Source organism: Cyanistes caeruleus, chromosome 19 (genome assembly GCF_971803275.1).
Source record: "Cyanistes caeruleus chromosome 19, bCyaCae1.hap1.1, whole genome shotgun sequence".
NCBI classification, from domain to species: Eukaryota; Metazoa; Chordata; class Aves; order Passeriformes; family Paridae; genus Cyanistes; species Cyanistes caeruleus.
Genome location: NC_141719.1, coordinates 5,666,999 through 5,680,956, shown reverse-complemented (window position 1 = coordinate 5,680,956; position 13,958 = coordinate 5,666,999). Strand labels below are relative to the sequence as shown.

The following is a 13,958-nucleotide window of genomic DNA, read 5'->3' as shown; positions in this document are numbered from 1 at the left end:
GAGCGGCGGGCACGGGACAACCCCAGCGCTGCCCCGCTCCTGCGGAGGGGAAAGCTAGGCTGTGCCGCGGTAGGCTCCTGGCGCCGCAGGCAGGAGGTGGTGCTCGCTCATTAGCTGATTAACATATTAATTAAGTATCATGTCAACGCTAAGTATCCGGGTACCTTCAGGGCACCCGCTGCCAGGGTGTGAACCCGACTCAGCCGGTGGCTCCGGGTCGCTCCCCAGCTCTCACTCTACAGCCACAGGCTTTGAAAACCCCGAGCTTGATTTTGGGTCACACATCACCCACCTGAGGAAGGTGACCCTGCCTCAACACCCTCACAGTGCCTGTCCCGGTGCCCAGGAGGGATTCACACCTTCACCAGGTACGGCCAAGCTTCCCCGACCCATTCAACACCACAAAAACCCAACACACCGAACTGTAGAGATATAGATGTATTTGTGATGATGTTGCATATTTAAGACAACTTTACATAATGGTTCTCACACAGAGTTTTGGCGTCCTCCCCTGTGTGGCCCCTCTTCCCCCACATTGTTCCACAGCCCCAAAGCACCCCAGGCAGCAGTGGGTGCAGGACAGGAAGGCTGAGTGCCAGCAGGTACCTGCCCTCACAGAGAGAGGTCTCAGTCCCCTCCATCTTACAGTACACATTTTGCAATACCCGCATCCTTAAATTTGGAGACTGGGAGTGTCAGACCTGCCAGGTGGAGAGAGCAGGGACATGGGAGAAAAGTTAGGATGGCACAGATCCATGGAGACAGCAAAACTCCACCAGCTCCTGAGACCCTGCTTTGAGCAGAGGGTTGGGCCAAATGGGCTCCAGATTGTCCCCAGCTGTGAAGCGTCTTCCCAGGGTGAAACCAAACCCAGACTTCTCCAGGCAGCATCAGTCTTGGACAGAAGAACGTTGGAGGCAGATCCCAAGGACATCCTGAGGGGACTGCAGGGAAGGGGGATGCTCCACTGCAACTCTTCCCAAGCACAGGTGGTGCCTCTTCCCTCTGGAGCAGTGGGTAGCAGAAACAGTGGAGGGAGGATGGAGCTGGCCAGACCTCATCTCACCGCTTTATCTTTTGGCCAGGGAAGCGCAGCAGGTCCCAAGAGCTTCTACCGACGTGGGAGAAAATAAAAAGTCGGGTCAAGGAGCTGTGGCATAGGGCAGCCCTCCAGGCACAGCTCATCCGCAGCAAGACCTTGGCCCTGTGGATGGTATTTTGGCAGGAGATCAGGGCGTCCTTTTGCTGAAGTGGAGACAGAAGTGGCGGGGTCTACAGCGCAGCTTGTCAGACCTGAACCACACACTGAGCGCTCCCTGCTGTTGCACAACACACCAGAGCTCCAGGCATTTGGCATAGTTGGGCAGCTGCCCCGCAGCCTGGGGGCAACCCTGCCCCAAGGCCATCAGGCTACAGGTCCCCAGCAGCCCTCAGCAGGAAATGGGCAAATGGTAAAACAATAATAATAAAAAAGTATGTAAACGACCCAGCACCCTGTCCTGTAGCACCAGGATACCCAAGGGAACAAGGTATGTTACAGTCTGAAGGGAGATGGAGACACAAGGACTTCCCGGCCAATGCGGGGTCTCGTCTCTATTGCACTTTGCATCATATATATTTCTATATATATATTTATAAAAATACAAACTAAAGGGCTGGGGTGGAAGGGATGAGATGCAAACCCTGGGCCAGCAGCAGCTCTGTGCACACGGCAGGTTTTGACCCACTCTGCCTCCGCCTATCCCCAGTCCCTCACCAGCCCACCAAGGCAGCAGCCAGCAACAAGGGCCCATCCTGCCAAGTTCTCACCCGGGGCTGGGCAGGATACTGAGCTGGTCCAGAGCCTGCCCACCCTCCAGCCATCCCTCCCTCCCACATCACCCCTTCCTGAGGCTCCAAGGCCTGGAGTAACAAACACACAGCTCTTCCCAGGTGCCTGCCATGCCCCCACAGGGATGGGCATTCCAGCACACTTTCCCTGGCCAGCAAGGGCTCATTCCTGTGGAGATGGGCAAGACCCACCTCATGCCTCTCCCTCTGCCCAAAATACCCCACAGGAGAAGGCTTTCCTCTGCCTGGAGGTTCCCATTTTCTCCTCCTCGAGTGAGTACAGTGCAAATGGCACAGGGTGATGTGGTCCAGGGACACCCCCCAAATCAGAAATGGAGGATGCTCCTTGCTCCCAAGGGTGCCCTTCAGCTGTTCCTGCTACCTCAGCCGCCCATCAGGTTTGACGGGCCCCAGTTCTGATTTGGGGTCTGGGGAGAGGGAGCTCCAGGAGGTTTTGCTGCAGGTCTCCAGGGAAGCGCAGGCAGAGGGGCTGCTGACACAGACATTCGCTGTGGACCAGAAGGTGCTGATGGCAGCGTCTGCCCAGTCCTCCAGCTCCTTGCCCGTCAGCCGCGCCTTCCGCACCGCATCCTCCTCTGCTGCCTCGGAGCGTGGCAGGTTGAGGATCCCGCCCAGGCCCTGGAAGTTCTGGTCCATGTACTCATTGCGGGGGGGCCCACCATGCAGCCAGTTGCTATCATCTGGGAAGGACAGGGAGAGAAAAGAGAGGGGATGAGCAGCACAGCAACATTCTAGCACCCTGCAGGTCCTACCCCCAACTCCAGCTGGGGCACAGCACCCCATCCCTTTGCAACTCCAGCTCTCCTCCAGCACAAGGAAAAGGACACTGCTGCAGGAAGGATCTGACATGCCAATGGGTTCTCCACAGCTACCAAGAGGACAGCCCAGTCCAAGGATTCACATGGGCAAGGGGACACCAGTGGAAAATTGGCTCCAGCCTGGTCATCAGCTGCAGCCCAGGGGCCAACACAGAGGGAAGCACTTTGGACTGCCCACTGGGACATCCTCTCATCCAGCCCCAAACTCCAGAGCATCCTCACCTTTCCTGAGAGGTTGCTTGCGATTGAAGGTCTGAGGCACCACCAGGAACTGGTTCTCCGCCAAAGGCTCCCAGAACTGCAGGAGGCGGATGGTCCAGATGCCAGGGCGCAGGGGGTGGTTGAGGGGGGGCTTGTACTGGGTGAACTCTGCCTCTGCATCCACCGTGATGTCGTAGGAGGCGGCAATGACATAGGTGGGGTCAATCCACACCACCGTGGCCGTCAGGTTGGGGCCCCGTGACCACTTCTGCATGGCCACTGGCTCGTCAAAAGGCCCCATCAAGCCTCCAAAATTGCGGAAGAGTCTTTCCTTGGGGTCCCACTCTGTGCCCACCTGGAGGGACAGGAAGCACAAGCAGTGAGACATTGGACAAGAAGACACTATCAGCTGAGGTTGGCATTTCACCTCCCCAAAAGAGAGAACACAAACCTTGGAGTCCAAAGCAATGGACACCCCACCCTCCATGGATCACATGCCAGCACCAAGTCAGCTGTGCAAGGCCTCCTGCAGCTGCAGGTGCTGGATCTCAACTGCCTCTGAAAGATCCCCTGAAGGCCTGTTCTCTAATGATCAGCTCCTCACAAATAAACCAAACTTCCAGATAAAGGTTTGTTCTCAGGCACAATGGCAGCTCTGTGTCCCTCTGTCCCATGGCAAGCAGGTGGGGCAGAAGAGGAACGGCAGCACAGTGTGGGAAATCCAGAGAGGAAAGCACTCCATTTACCTCAAGGTTTTGCAAGCGGTTTGCCTGCCCTCCATGACCTGACAGCTTCAGAGCTCCTTGGGGCATCATCCACACCTCCAAGGATTCTGCCTGCCCAGTTGCCAAATTCTGCACTTCCTGCATCACCAGGTAACCCTGGAAACGGTCGTCATAGAAATATAAATGCACACTGGAGGGGAAGCCTCGAGGCTCAAATCTGGAGAGACAGACAGAGAGGTTGCACGTGTGAGCATAAGCATCCTTCCAGCACAAGATAAAGGCCTCCAGTTGGAGCCTGGTCTGAGACCACAGAAAATACCCCACCTGCAGAGCTTGTCAGCCTTGGCTGCGGGTGTGGATGAGGCTTTGTGGAGCCCCAGCCTGGAGAAGGCTGTGTAGAAGGTGAGGGTGACATCGCTGAGACCGCTGAGTCCGTCGACACGGTCGTAGACGTTTTCCCAGTAGGCCTTGAGGGCTGGGGTGTTGGCAGGGTAGCTGCCATAGAGGTGTGTGTCCAGGATCTCCAGCACCTCCTGATTCACCGTTGACTCAAACTTGCGGGCAAAGAACGTGGGTCTGGAGAGTTGCTGGAAGAGCACAGGCATTTCTAACAATGTTGGCTCCACCCACTCTGCCCTCCCACTCTAGCAGGATCCATCCTACACACTTTGAAGGCACAGGCTAAGGAGCAGCACAGCACAGCCAGCCTGAATATGGGATCCTCTATTACAGGACCAGTGGGAGCACACCAACAGTTACTGGTAATGCAGGTGGGTCCCCATCTCCCCCTTTCCATGCCCAGAAGCAGCCAGGTGTCAGCCAGCTCCTTTGCTGCAATCTCTACTCTGAGGGGCCCCATCCACCAGAGCCACTACTGAGCCCTGCATTAGCTCTGGCCATGTGGCACAGCCTGCAGGAACAGGGTCTTGGCCTCAACAAGCCTGGACTGCTGGAAAATCCTGTCACAACTGCTCTTTTCAGGGCTGGATCTATCTTCCCCAAATCTCCTGTGTTCAGTCCATGTCTCCATGCACTGAGAGCATGGGAGACCTTCCACCACAAGGCATTTTGACCTGACAAAGAAACAGCACTCTGAAAGAGTTTTACTAAAAAGATATTTTCCCCAAATGATACATTTGCAGGGAAAGTGCAGGAAAACAGGAGAGAAAGTCTAAGAATAGGAGCAGTGCTGCAAGCAGAAGCCTCGCTGCAGGGCAGGATAGTCAGGATAATCTCACTGCCTGTTTACAGACACATCTACACTGAGCCCCAGTGGGACCTGACCATGCTCCAGTCTCCTGTGAGGACACGCACAGTAGCTGGCACTGCAGCCTGGGGTGCCCACAGGACAGCTCAGAGAGGAGAGGACAGGGAGGAAGGAAAAGAGCAGGAAGAGAAAGGAGGATCTTTTTCACCTGTAGCCGAAGGAAGTCCTGGGGTTTGAAGTCATTTGGGGAGCACCCGCACCAGTCGACTATGTGTTTATATTGGCACTTACAGCCCAGCTTCCGGTTCCAGTTGGTCACTCGGAGGTTGTTATCGACCAGTGTCTCGCAGGCGTGGCTGTTCTCCAGGACCGTGTGGAAGAAGGACTGTGCAGGGCAGAAAACAGAAAACATCCAGTGGGATGGAGGACAGGTGGTTAATGGAGATCCCCACTCATAGAGGAGGACAGACCTCAACTGCTACTGAACAGAAACTCATCTCTGTTCCCAGCACAGGGCAACACTTAAGGGACCAGGCTCACACCAGTCTTTATCTGGCCCAGAGGGTGACTGGACCTAAAGCTGGGCTGTATGTAAACATGACCCCTGACCTGTCTGTTCCTCTCTTCCCGCTTTCATAGCTAAGTTTGGAAAAGGGAAGGCACAAAACTGAGCAGAACCAGCAACACCCTTTGCAGCTACCCAGAGCAGAGATGAAGTGAGGCAGAGATGTTAAGCCCAGTAGGAAGAAAATCTGCCTGGTGGCCCACAGCCAGCACCCACCTCAGCTGGCAGGAGTGTGTAAGTGTAGAACTGGCGCAGCTGGGACACCAGCTGGTCATCAGCATAGACCACATATTCCACAAAGCTGCGTGTCAGCGAGAACCAGTCAGAGCCCCCATCCACGATGATGCCCTCAGGGATGTGGCGTTCGCCCAGTCGCCACATGTGGGAGTCACACTCATGGAATAAGCGGTCCAGGCCCTGCTTCTTGATAAACCTGGGCATGGGGATGAGGAGTTAGGAGTGTCAACCACATTGCTAAGTGCAGATGCAGAACATCCCATCCCCTCCCTGCCACAGCTGTTTCAGTTCTTTTCTGAAATCCCTTTTTCTGTTCCTCCAGTCCAGCTCTGCCTCTAGCTGAGATTACCTGGCATTGTCTCGGCCATGGGACTTCAGGAAGTTCTTATCTCGGTATTTGGACAGGAACATCACCAGTTCATCATTGGTCCTGAGGTACAAATCAGGAATCATTAATGCTTCTGGGGTGAAGCAGCTCAGTAAACATTCATTCTACAAGAGCCATTAGACAAAAGGAGCCCAAAGCTGCTGACTCAGACCGCTGTCCCATCACTGGGCAGACACAGCCACAGCCTCTCAGCTGTCTGGTGCCCCACATGCATATTCTCCTGAAATACCCACCCCACAGAAAAAACAGCTTCTGAGGTACTGGCTGGGCTCCTCTGCATACATGGGTCCAATCTGGCCCCAAAGCATCATCACCAGTACGTGGGTGCAATCTCCAACCCCATCTTCCTCAGCTCTCCGATCTTCCCTGCCCCTCCTGAGGCTGCTGCAGCATCATACAGCCCCAACACCTCCAGCCTCCTCCCCTGCCCCAGCAAGGCCCTCACCTCGTGGGGTAGTCAGTGGCACTCAAGTTGATGAAGAAGTCCCAGGGCCAGTCAGACAGTTCCAGCAGGTCCTTCATGCTACGCAGGTACATCTTCAGCAGGCTGGCACCTCCCCAGATGGTCACCATGCGCCAGGGTGTCACACGGATGTTGGGGTAGTGCCGGGCCAGCTCCATGGCCTCGTGATGGAGGTAGTTGGAGCGCTACCAGGGAACATGGCTCACCCTCAGCAAGGAGCTCATCCTCCCAGGGCCCTGCTTTCCTTGCCACCAGCCTGGATTCAGCTCCTGCAGCAGCCTCCACAAGGAGGGAAGCAGCAAACAAGGCAGGGGGGATAGATCCTGCTTCCGTGGGGCTGCAGAAGTAGCGGTGGAGGGTCACAGCTCCACAGCAGCGAGGATTGACCCTATCCAGCCACTTTCCTCACTCACCACCACCCGTGCCTCAGCTCTGCTCCCTCTCCCAGGGACCAATGGAGCAGTTAGCACCCACTCCCTCACCCCTGCCACACACCTTGTCAACGTGGATGTAGAAGAAGTGCTGCTGGTGGTACACGGCCTTGATGAGCCGCTTCAGCTGGCGGATGGCCCTGCCATGCACCACCAGCATGTAGGCAATGCGCACAGGTTTGCTGGGGGGCCCCTGCTGCAGCCGGCTTTCGTCCCACTGGATCACAGGGCTGACCTTGCCTGCATGGGGAGGGAGAGGGCTGTCAGCCACCCCCAGCCTTGGTATCTACTACCTGGAGCTCCTGAGCAAGGCAGGGAACAGCAAGGAAGCACTCAGCCTTGGGCAAACCCCAAACTGGCTGCAGTGCCAGGGTGGCACACACAGCCCCTTGTGTTACACTGAGGGGGGTTGTTGGGAAAGGGGGTGTCCTCCTCTGGTGCCTTAAAACAGAAAATGCAACTGGGCCTGGCTCTGACCCCTGCAGAATTGTAGGCTGGGATGAATAGCCCAACTTAAGAAGGCTGGCACAGCTTTGATTGGATTAGAGAGGTAGTGCTAATCTGGGAATCTCAGTGACAGATTGAGGCTGCTGTTTGCCAGGTGGGAGAGTTTGGTGACATAAGGAAGGTGGGATATTCCCAATGCCCAGGGCGACCAGGAACACTCCAGCAGGACTTACCTGAGAGCTGGCAGTGGCGAGGCACAGACTGGGGCATGAGGCTGCCAGCTCGGTGCAGACACACCACGTTGGCGATCTCCTGTTGGCACTGTTTGCTGCTGGCCCGGGCCAGCGCCGACAGGGCGTCTTTGCCCGTGATTTCGCACTTGGGGGTGAAACTGTTCTCGGTGGGCTGGGGAGCCCCCTCCACACTGCCCGTGTCACCCTGCTGGAAGATGGCCAGCTGGGCCTCTCTGCGCAGCTCCGTCAGGTTCCTGCGGCTGGTGGAGTCCAGCATGGCCGGCAGCCTCCATCCTGGTTTGTGCCTGGCCGTGACGGCTCTCACCACCTTGGACACCATGGCCCCGGGGCTGTCCGGCCGGCCCCGCCATCGGCCGTGCTTCCGGCTGGCACTGCTCCGGCGCCCAGCAGAGCTGTCCGAGTCCTTGGAGCCGTCGCTGCTCTCAGGAAACCCAGCTTTTTTCTGCCGCTCCTGTAGCAGGTCCATGTGGATGCAGAGGAGAGGACAGACAGCATTAGCTCGGGCCTGCTCCCCCCTAGCTCTGTCAGCATGCTCCTCAGAGCATCCCTGCTCCCGTTCCCCACAGAGCTCAATGCTGCAGCATGACAGGTGCTCCAGGAGCAACCGCTGTGCAGCACAGGACATTACACAGTCCCTTCACCACCTAAAACCCCAGGCTAAGACACAACAGCAGCCTCCTGCCTATGCCCCCCCCAACACGAGGACACCCAGACGGTCTCACCCTCTGTGGTTTGGCTCACTGTAGACTAAATGGATACAGCAGGTTGTGTCTGCACCAGCCACCCTCTGAGGTCCTGACAATGCAGGGACATTCCTGATGCTGGAGTTGAGCACTGGGCTGTACTGGCTGGTGACGCTTATTTCACTGGGAGGCTACTGGACCAGCTCCTCCCTGCCATAACCGTGCTGTGAGACCAAGCCCAGCACAGCCAAAGTCCCAGGCACCACAGCTGTGCTCTCTGGGCTGAAAGCGCTGGACTGGAATAGACTAAGGCCCTGCCCACACTCCCGTCCCTGGACCCTGGCTCCCTGTGCTAGGCTGGGACAAGCACTGCCATTACCACCTTCCCTAGAAATCCAGTCACAAACCCTCCCATGGACCCTAGAAGACGTGTAAAGGGAGCAGTTAATTATACTTCATTACTTCTGCCAGGCTGGCTGACCAGCAGACAGTCAGCCTTGGGGAGAGCAGGGAGCTGGGAAGTTTGGATGCCGCACTCATGGGAAAGACTTTTCCCAATGAGTGGCACCCGTGATGTTGGGGCCATGTGCCCCAGCCCACTGCAGGCACTCCTGGATGACAGGCAGGCAGCTGCCTGCTCCAGCCTGGCCTCCCAAAGCTGTCTCACAGCACCCCCAAACCCCAAAGCAGCTGTGTCAGGCATCATGGGGAACTGTGAGGAACATCCAGGAGTATTCCTGGGCATTGGCTTCTCACAAGGATGGACAGATGCCTGACAAGGGCAGCAGGACTGAACTAGCTCCTGGCACAAGACTCCCCTGAGGGTATAGCTGCTGGGAAGGTCACAGCCAGGAGAAAGCACAGAGTGAAATGACTGGAAAGCATTTGGCATGATCTGCACATTTCAGAGTTCCCAGACTACCCATGTTGTGCTGGCACAGCCATGGCCAAAACACTGCTTAAATCCCAAGAGGTTGGTTCAGCAGGGATCAGCCAAGCCTGCTTCCACCCAGACAGGCATCACTGGCAGCCCGAGACAGGCAGTGAACCCTTCATTAGTCACTACACAGGACCATCTGTTCCAGAGCTGTAAACCTGTTTTCCCCACAGAGCATCAAAGGAGAGGGCAGCCGGAAGGCCACAAGTGAGGAAAGAGTCTCTTCCATGTTCCTACAGGAAGAGATTCACTGATCCCACTCACATCCTGCACTCCCCAACACACCAGACTCTGGGGACACCCCCTATTTGATGCCCACCTGTGGTTACAGTTCCCAGCTCAGGACCATGCCTAGCTGCCTTTCCCAGCAGGGAAGTTGTTAGAAGCACTGCCAGCCCTTCTGGAGCTGTCAGCCAAGGAACTCAAGGGTTTCTAATTACTGCACCACAGCAGAGTGATCCCTCCACCCCAGCCTGGCAGGGAATGGATCTGGCCATGTTGTTCTGCTGTATTTAAAACCTGTGTAGAACAATCAGTAAGGCTCCCCATCCCCATTCCTTCCTTGTCACACACACAGCTGACTCCAGGCACCAGCCAGAGCTCACTCTAGAATCACAGAATCATTTAGGTTAGAAGGACTCGCTAAGATCATCCAACTGTTAAACCCCTGTCAAGGCCACCACTAAACCATGTCCCCAAGTGCCACATCTACACATCTTTTAGATATCTCCATAGACTGTGACTCCACCACTTCCTCATCCAGCCTGTTAAAGGGATTCACAGCCCTTTTGGTGAACAAATTTTTGCCAATATCCATCCTAAACCTCCCCTGGTACACCTTGAGGCCATTTCCTCTTGTCCTGTTGCTTACTACTGGAAAGACTTGTCCTATTATGCCTCCCCCAATGCAACACTGTCACTCCAGAGAGACACAGCGCTGTGGGTCATGTATCTACCTGCACCCCATCCCCAGCACTGTGCCACTGGGAGGAGTAGAGCTAACAGCACCTTGTTTTCTGCAGGATTTCCTCTCTGGGTGTCTGGTTTCTGCCACATACCAGCAGTCATCAGGCAAAACCAGCACCAGAATGTTTCAGAGTCATCAGAGGAATCCCGAGTCAAAATGGCTGGATTAAGTCCCCTAAAAACAAGTTCTTTGGCAGGAAAAGTAACTATCAAGGAATCTCTTCTCTGGAAGAAAAGACACTTCATAGGAAGCTTCTCTTGTGGCCACAGCACACAGAGGACACCAACATACAGGCCTCCGAGACAAAGACAGGAGACCAAGTGGCTAAAATACTGCAGTGACAGATCCTCTTCTGCACCCACAAGGGAACTTTGTGGTTTGAGTTTTACTGATGCCAGCTCCACCATGGACTAAGAGCTTCAGGAAGCTCATGTGCTCACTCAGGAGCTGTGGGTGTCACAGTGACAGAGGCAGGATCGCTCTGGTCTCTCAGGCTCCCACTTGTGTGGGGAGACACTTATGCTGACCACAGCAGGAATGGGAATTTCCTCTCTCATCCATCAGTCAGGATAAGCATAGTGTTGTTTGATCCTGGTGGGACAAGATTAATTTGCTTTCCACAGGAAACACAGTGTTGACTTGGGCAGATGGAAGCAGATCCAGATACTCCTGGTCTGCACCCCATAAAACATCTGCTTGGTGAGCAATGGAAGCCTACAGGACCCCAAAATAGGGCTTGGGAAGAGAACTCATGGATTCAAGAGGCACAGCCAGCGCCACAGTGCTTCCAGGACTCCAGTGTCTCTTTCTTTCTCCACAGCCAGCCACAGCCCATCCATGGTGGGGATGAGCTGTGTCCATTAGTGGGAAGGAGCCATTTACTCTGGCAATTAAGAAATCCCAAACTTCCATGAATCCTTTCAGGCCTGCAAGGTCAGACTCTCCTGGGACTGTTCCCCAGCTTTACCAGAAAAGCCCTTAGGGAAACGGTGTCTCCTCTAGGTCTGGCCAAAATCAGAAGCTGCAGGATGGCACAGAAACCAAGAGCTTTGCATTTTATAAGAAATAAAGGTTAACTGGACTTTTCCCAGCTTGCTAATGGGTTCAGGCTGTCTGTGAAGTTAAGGATGGTTCTTGTCTTCTCCAAAGAGGCACGTCACTTCCAAGGACTTCTGGTGGTGAACCAACTTCCCTCCAGGAAACAGGACCTATGCCCAAACCTCTTCAGCTGCCCAGCTCAGCTCATTTTGGAATGAGACATGGGGAAACCAGGCAAGGACCAAGGCAGAATGAGCCAACCCAGGAGGCTGTGAAGGGCAGGAGCAGAGAACAGCAGGCAAGCAGTGCAGGATGGTGCAGAGGGAAGGAGAAGCCAGGATGGGTGAAGTAATTTGATCAAGGTCACAGAACAGGGAAAGGATCAGCTGGGCACTCCTTGGTGTCAGATCAGTCTGCTCTCATGCTTCCAGTGCATCCAGATCACGATCCTCTCCTTGCCACATTCATTCCCTGGTTCTGTGTTGCCGATGGGCATATGATGGCACATGAGGGTGCTCATGGCCATTCCCTGTGGCCCAGGAGGAGGCCTAAGGCCGGAAATTCACCTGCTGAGTGAGTGGTGTCACTTTAGAGACCTTCCCCACTGCAAGGGGCTGCCCTATTCCCCTTCTCACATCTTTGCCCTCAAGAAAAGCTTTCTAGATTTGCTGACCATGGGATCACCCTCCACACCAGGGAGGCAGAAGGAGGCTTCAGCTATTGGTCCACAAAGACATAGCAGTCTGTGGACACAATCTGGGGAGATCCCAACAAATAAATCCTAATTAACAACTCAGGGGTAGGAGCTTTGTTTAAAGGTGGCAACAATGTGCTTTATCCGCCTGGGTCCTCTCTGATACTTGTTCTGGGTCTGACCTTGGGCAAACTCCTTCACCAGACCATGCCTCAGTTTCCCCACACTCACAAGAAAGAAGTGATGTGTTTGGCATGAGCAGGGTGCTCTGGCATGAAGACACCAGTGACTCCAAAAGGTCCTTGTACTCTCCCACTTCCCAGAGATACCTCTCACCAGAACAGCTACACAGGAGCTGACACAAACCTCCCAGGTTTGAATTCCATGTTTTTTTGTTTGGGTGTCCCTGACCCCAGTCTCCCACAACATCCCCCAAACCACAAATGCAAGATCCCCATCAAACTCCCCACTCTATGCCAAACCCAAAACAGCATCCCCTGGGCCACAAGCTCCCCTTCTCAGGCGTTGTGACCCTGCACTGCTGCAGCCAGGAGCCCCCCAGGCAACACCCCCAGCAGCCTGAGGCTGCGGGACATCCAGCCCAGGAACCCCATCCTGGGGCTGGGCCTCGCAAACCTCACAGAGCCCGTGCCCTTTGTTCCCGCTCCAGCTCCTAAGAAAGGGACACTCGCGACCCCCAGAGCACTGTCCCTCCCAAGGGTTCCCCCACGAAAGCCCCGTACCAGCACCCACCGCTTTCCCATGACCCCCCAGGCCCTCAGCCCACCTCGAACCCTCCGTCTCTCGCGTCGTCCTCAGCCCCCTCACGCCCCCTCCCCAGCCCCTTTCTCCGTCAGCACGGTCCCCCACTCCCCTCACCGCCAACAGGCCCTGGCCGCCCCCCCTCTTTCCCGCGGCACACCTCGGCCGGGCCCTCCTCGTCGAGGCCGGCGGAGCTCCAGAGCACGAGTCCCTGGAGCAGGAGAATGGCGAGTGCCGTTGCGGCCGCCAGCCGGTAGCGCCGCACCAGCTTCCGCGCCCGCCCGCCGGCCACCATCGCCCCGCCGGCCACCATGGCCCGCCGCGCCGCCGCCACCGCCGCGCATGCGCGGGGCCGGACCGCGCGGGGAGGGGCGGGGCCAGGGGCGGGGCCGTGGGGAGGGGCGGGGCCTGTGAGAGAACGGCCGTGCATAATGAATGAGTGTATTAATGTGTAAATAAATATCAGTGTGAGTGTATTAATGTGTAAATAAATATCAATGTGAGTGTATTAATGTGTAAATATCAATGAATGTCAGTGTATTAATGTGTAAATAAATATCAATGTGAGTGTATTAATGTGTAAATAAATAGCAATGAATGTCAGTGTATTAATGTGTAAATATCAATGAATGTGAGTGTATTAATGTGTAAATAAATATCAGTGAATGAGTGTATTAATGTGTAATAATGTGTCAACCCACCTTCCACTATCCCAGGCTCCTCCAAGCTCTGTCCAGCCTTGGACACTTCCAGGGATGGGGCAGCCAGGCATCTTTGGGCACCCTGTGCCAGGGCCTCCTCACCGTCCCAGGAAACAATTCCTTCTCAATATTGCATCTAACCCTGTCCTTCACAGTATCCTGGCACTGTGAGGCCATTCCCCTTGTCCTGGTACTCTGGGCCCTTGTTCTAAGTCCCCATCCAGCTTTCCTGTAGCCCCTTTAGGCACTGGAAGGAGCTCTGAGGTCTCCTTGGAGCCTTCTCCAGGCTGAACACCCCCAGCTCTCTCAGCTTTACCCCTGTGAAACCTAACTGTGGGGGAAAGTATTTCAGCAGAGGAAATAGGAAGCAGTGGCTGGGTGGTGATAGCAGTTCCTGGGAGTTCCAGGACCTCCTGTGAGTTTTGTGGGCAGATTCTGCTGATAAAGCCAAGGGAACACTGCAGCCTCAATGCCCTTGAGGGTTTTAAGAGGAAGAGGTTTGATAAGGGGGAACTTATCCCCAGGCTGCAGAAGGGCTCTGAGCAGCCTGCTAAGCTGTGGGACGGCTTCCCCTTCGATAGGAGCAATT

The 13,958-nt window shown here is 55.3% G+C and overlaps 1 protein-coding gene across 1 annotated transcript; it reads right to left on the bottom strand.

Annotated features, from left to right (window-relative positions):
• Positions 1-423: 423 nt before the first annotated feature.
• On the bottom strand, positions 424-13,023 carry XYLT2 (xylosyltransferase 2). The gene is made up of 11 exons (XM_086857129.1): positions 12,829-13,023; positions 7,567-8,038; positions 6,951-7,126; positions 6,438-6,640; positions 5,954-6,034; positions 5,584-5,800; positions 5,011-5,187; positions 3,920-4,182; positions 3,617-3,812; positions 2,892-3,225; positions 424-2,531 (listed from the first exon to the last, which is right to left on the bottom strand). Exons 1-11 carry the CDS (start codon positions 12,979-12,981, stop codon positions 2,209-2,211), a joined length of 2,595 nt encoding a protein of 864 aa, XP_086713255.1. The 5' UTR covers positions 12,982-13,023; the 3' UTR covers positions 424-2,208.
• Positions 13,024-13,958: the final 935 nt, after the last annotated feature.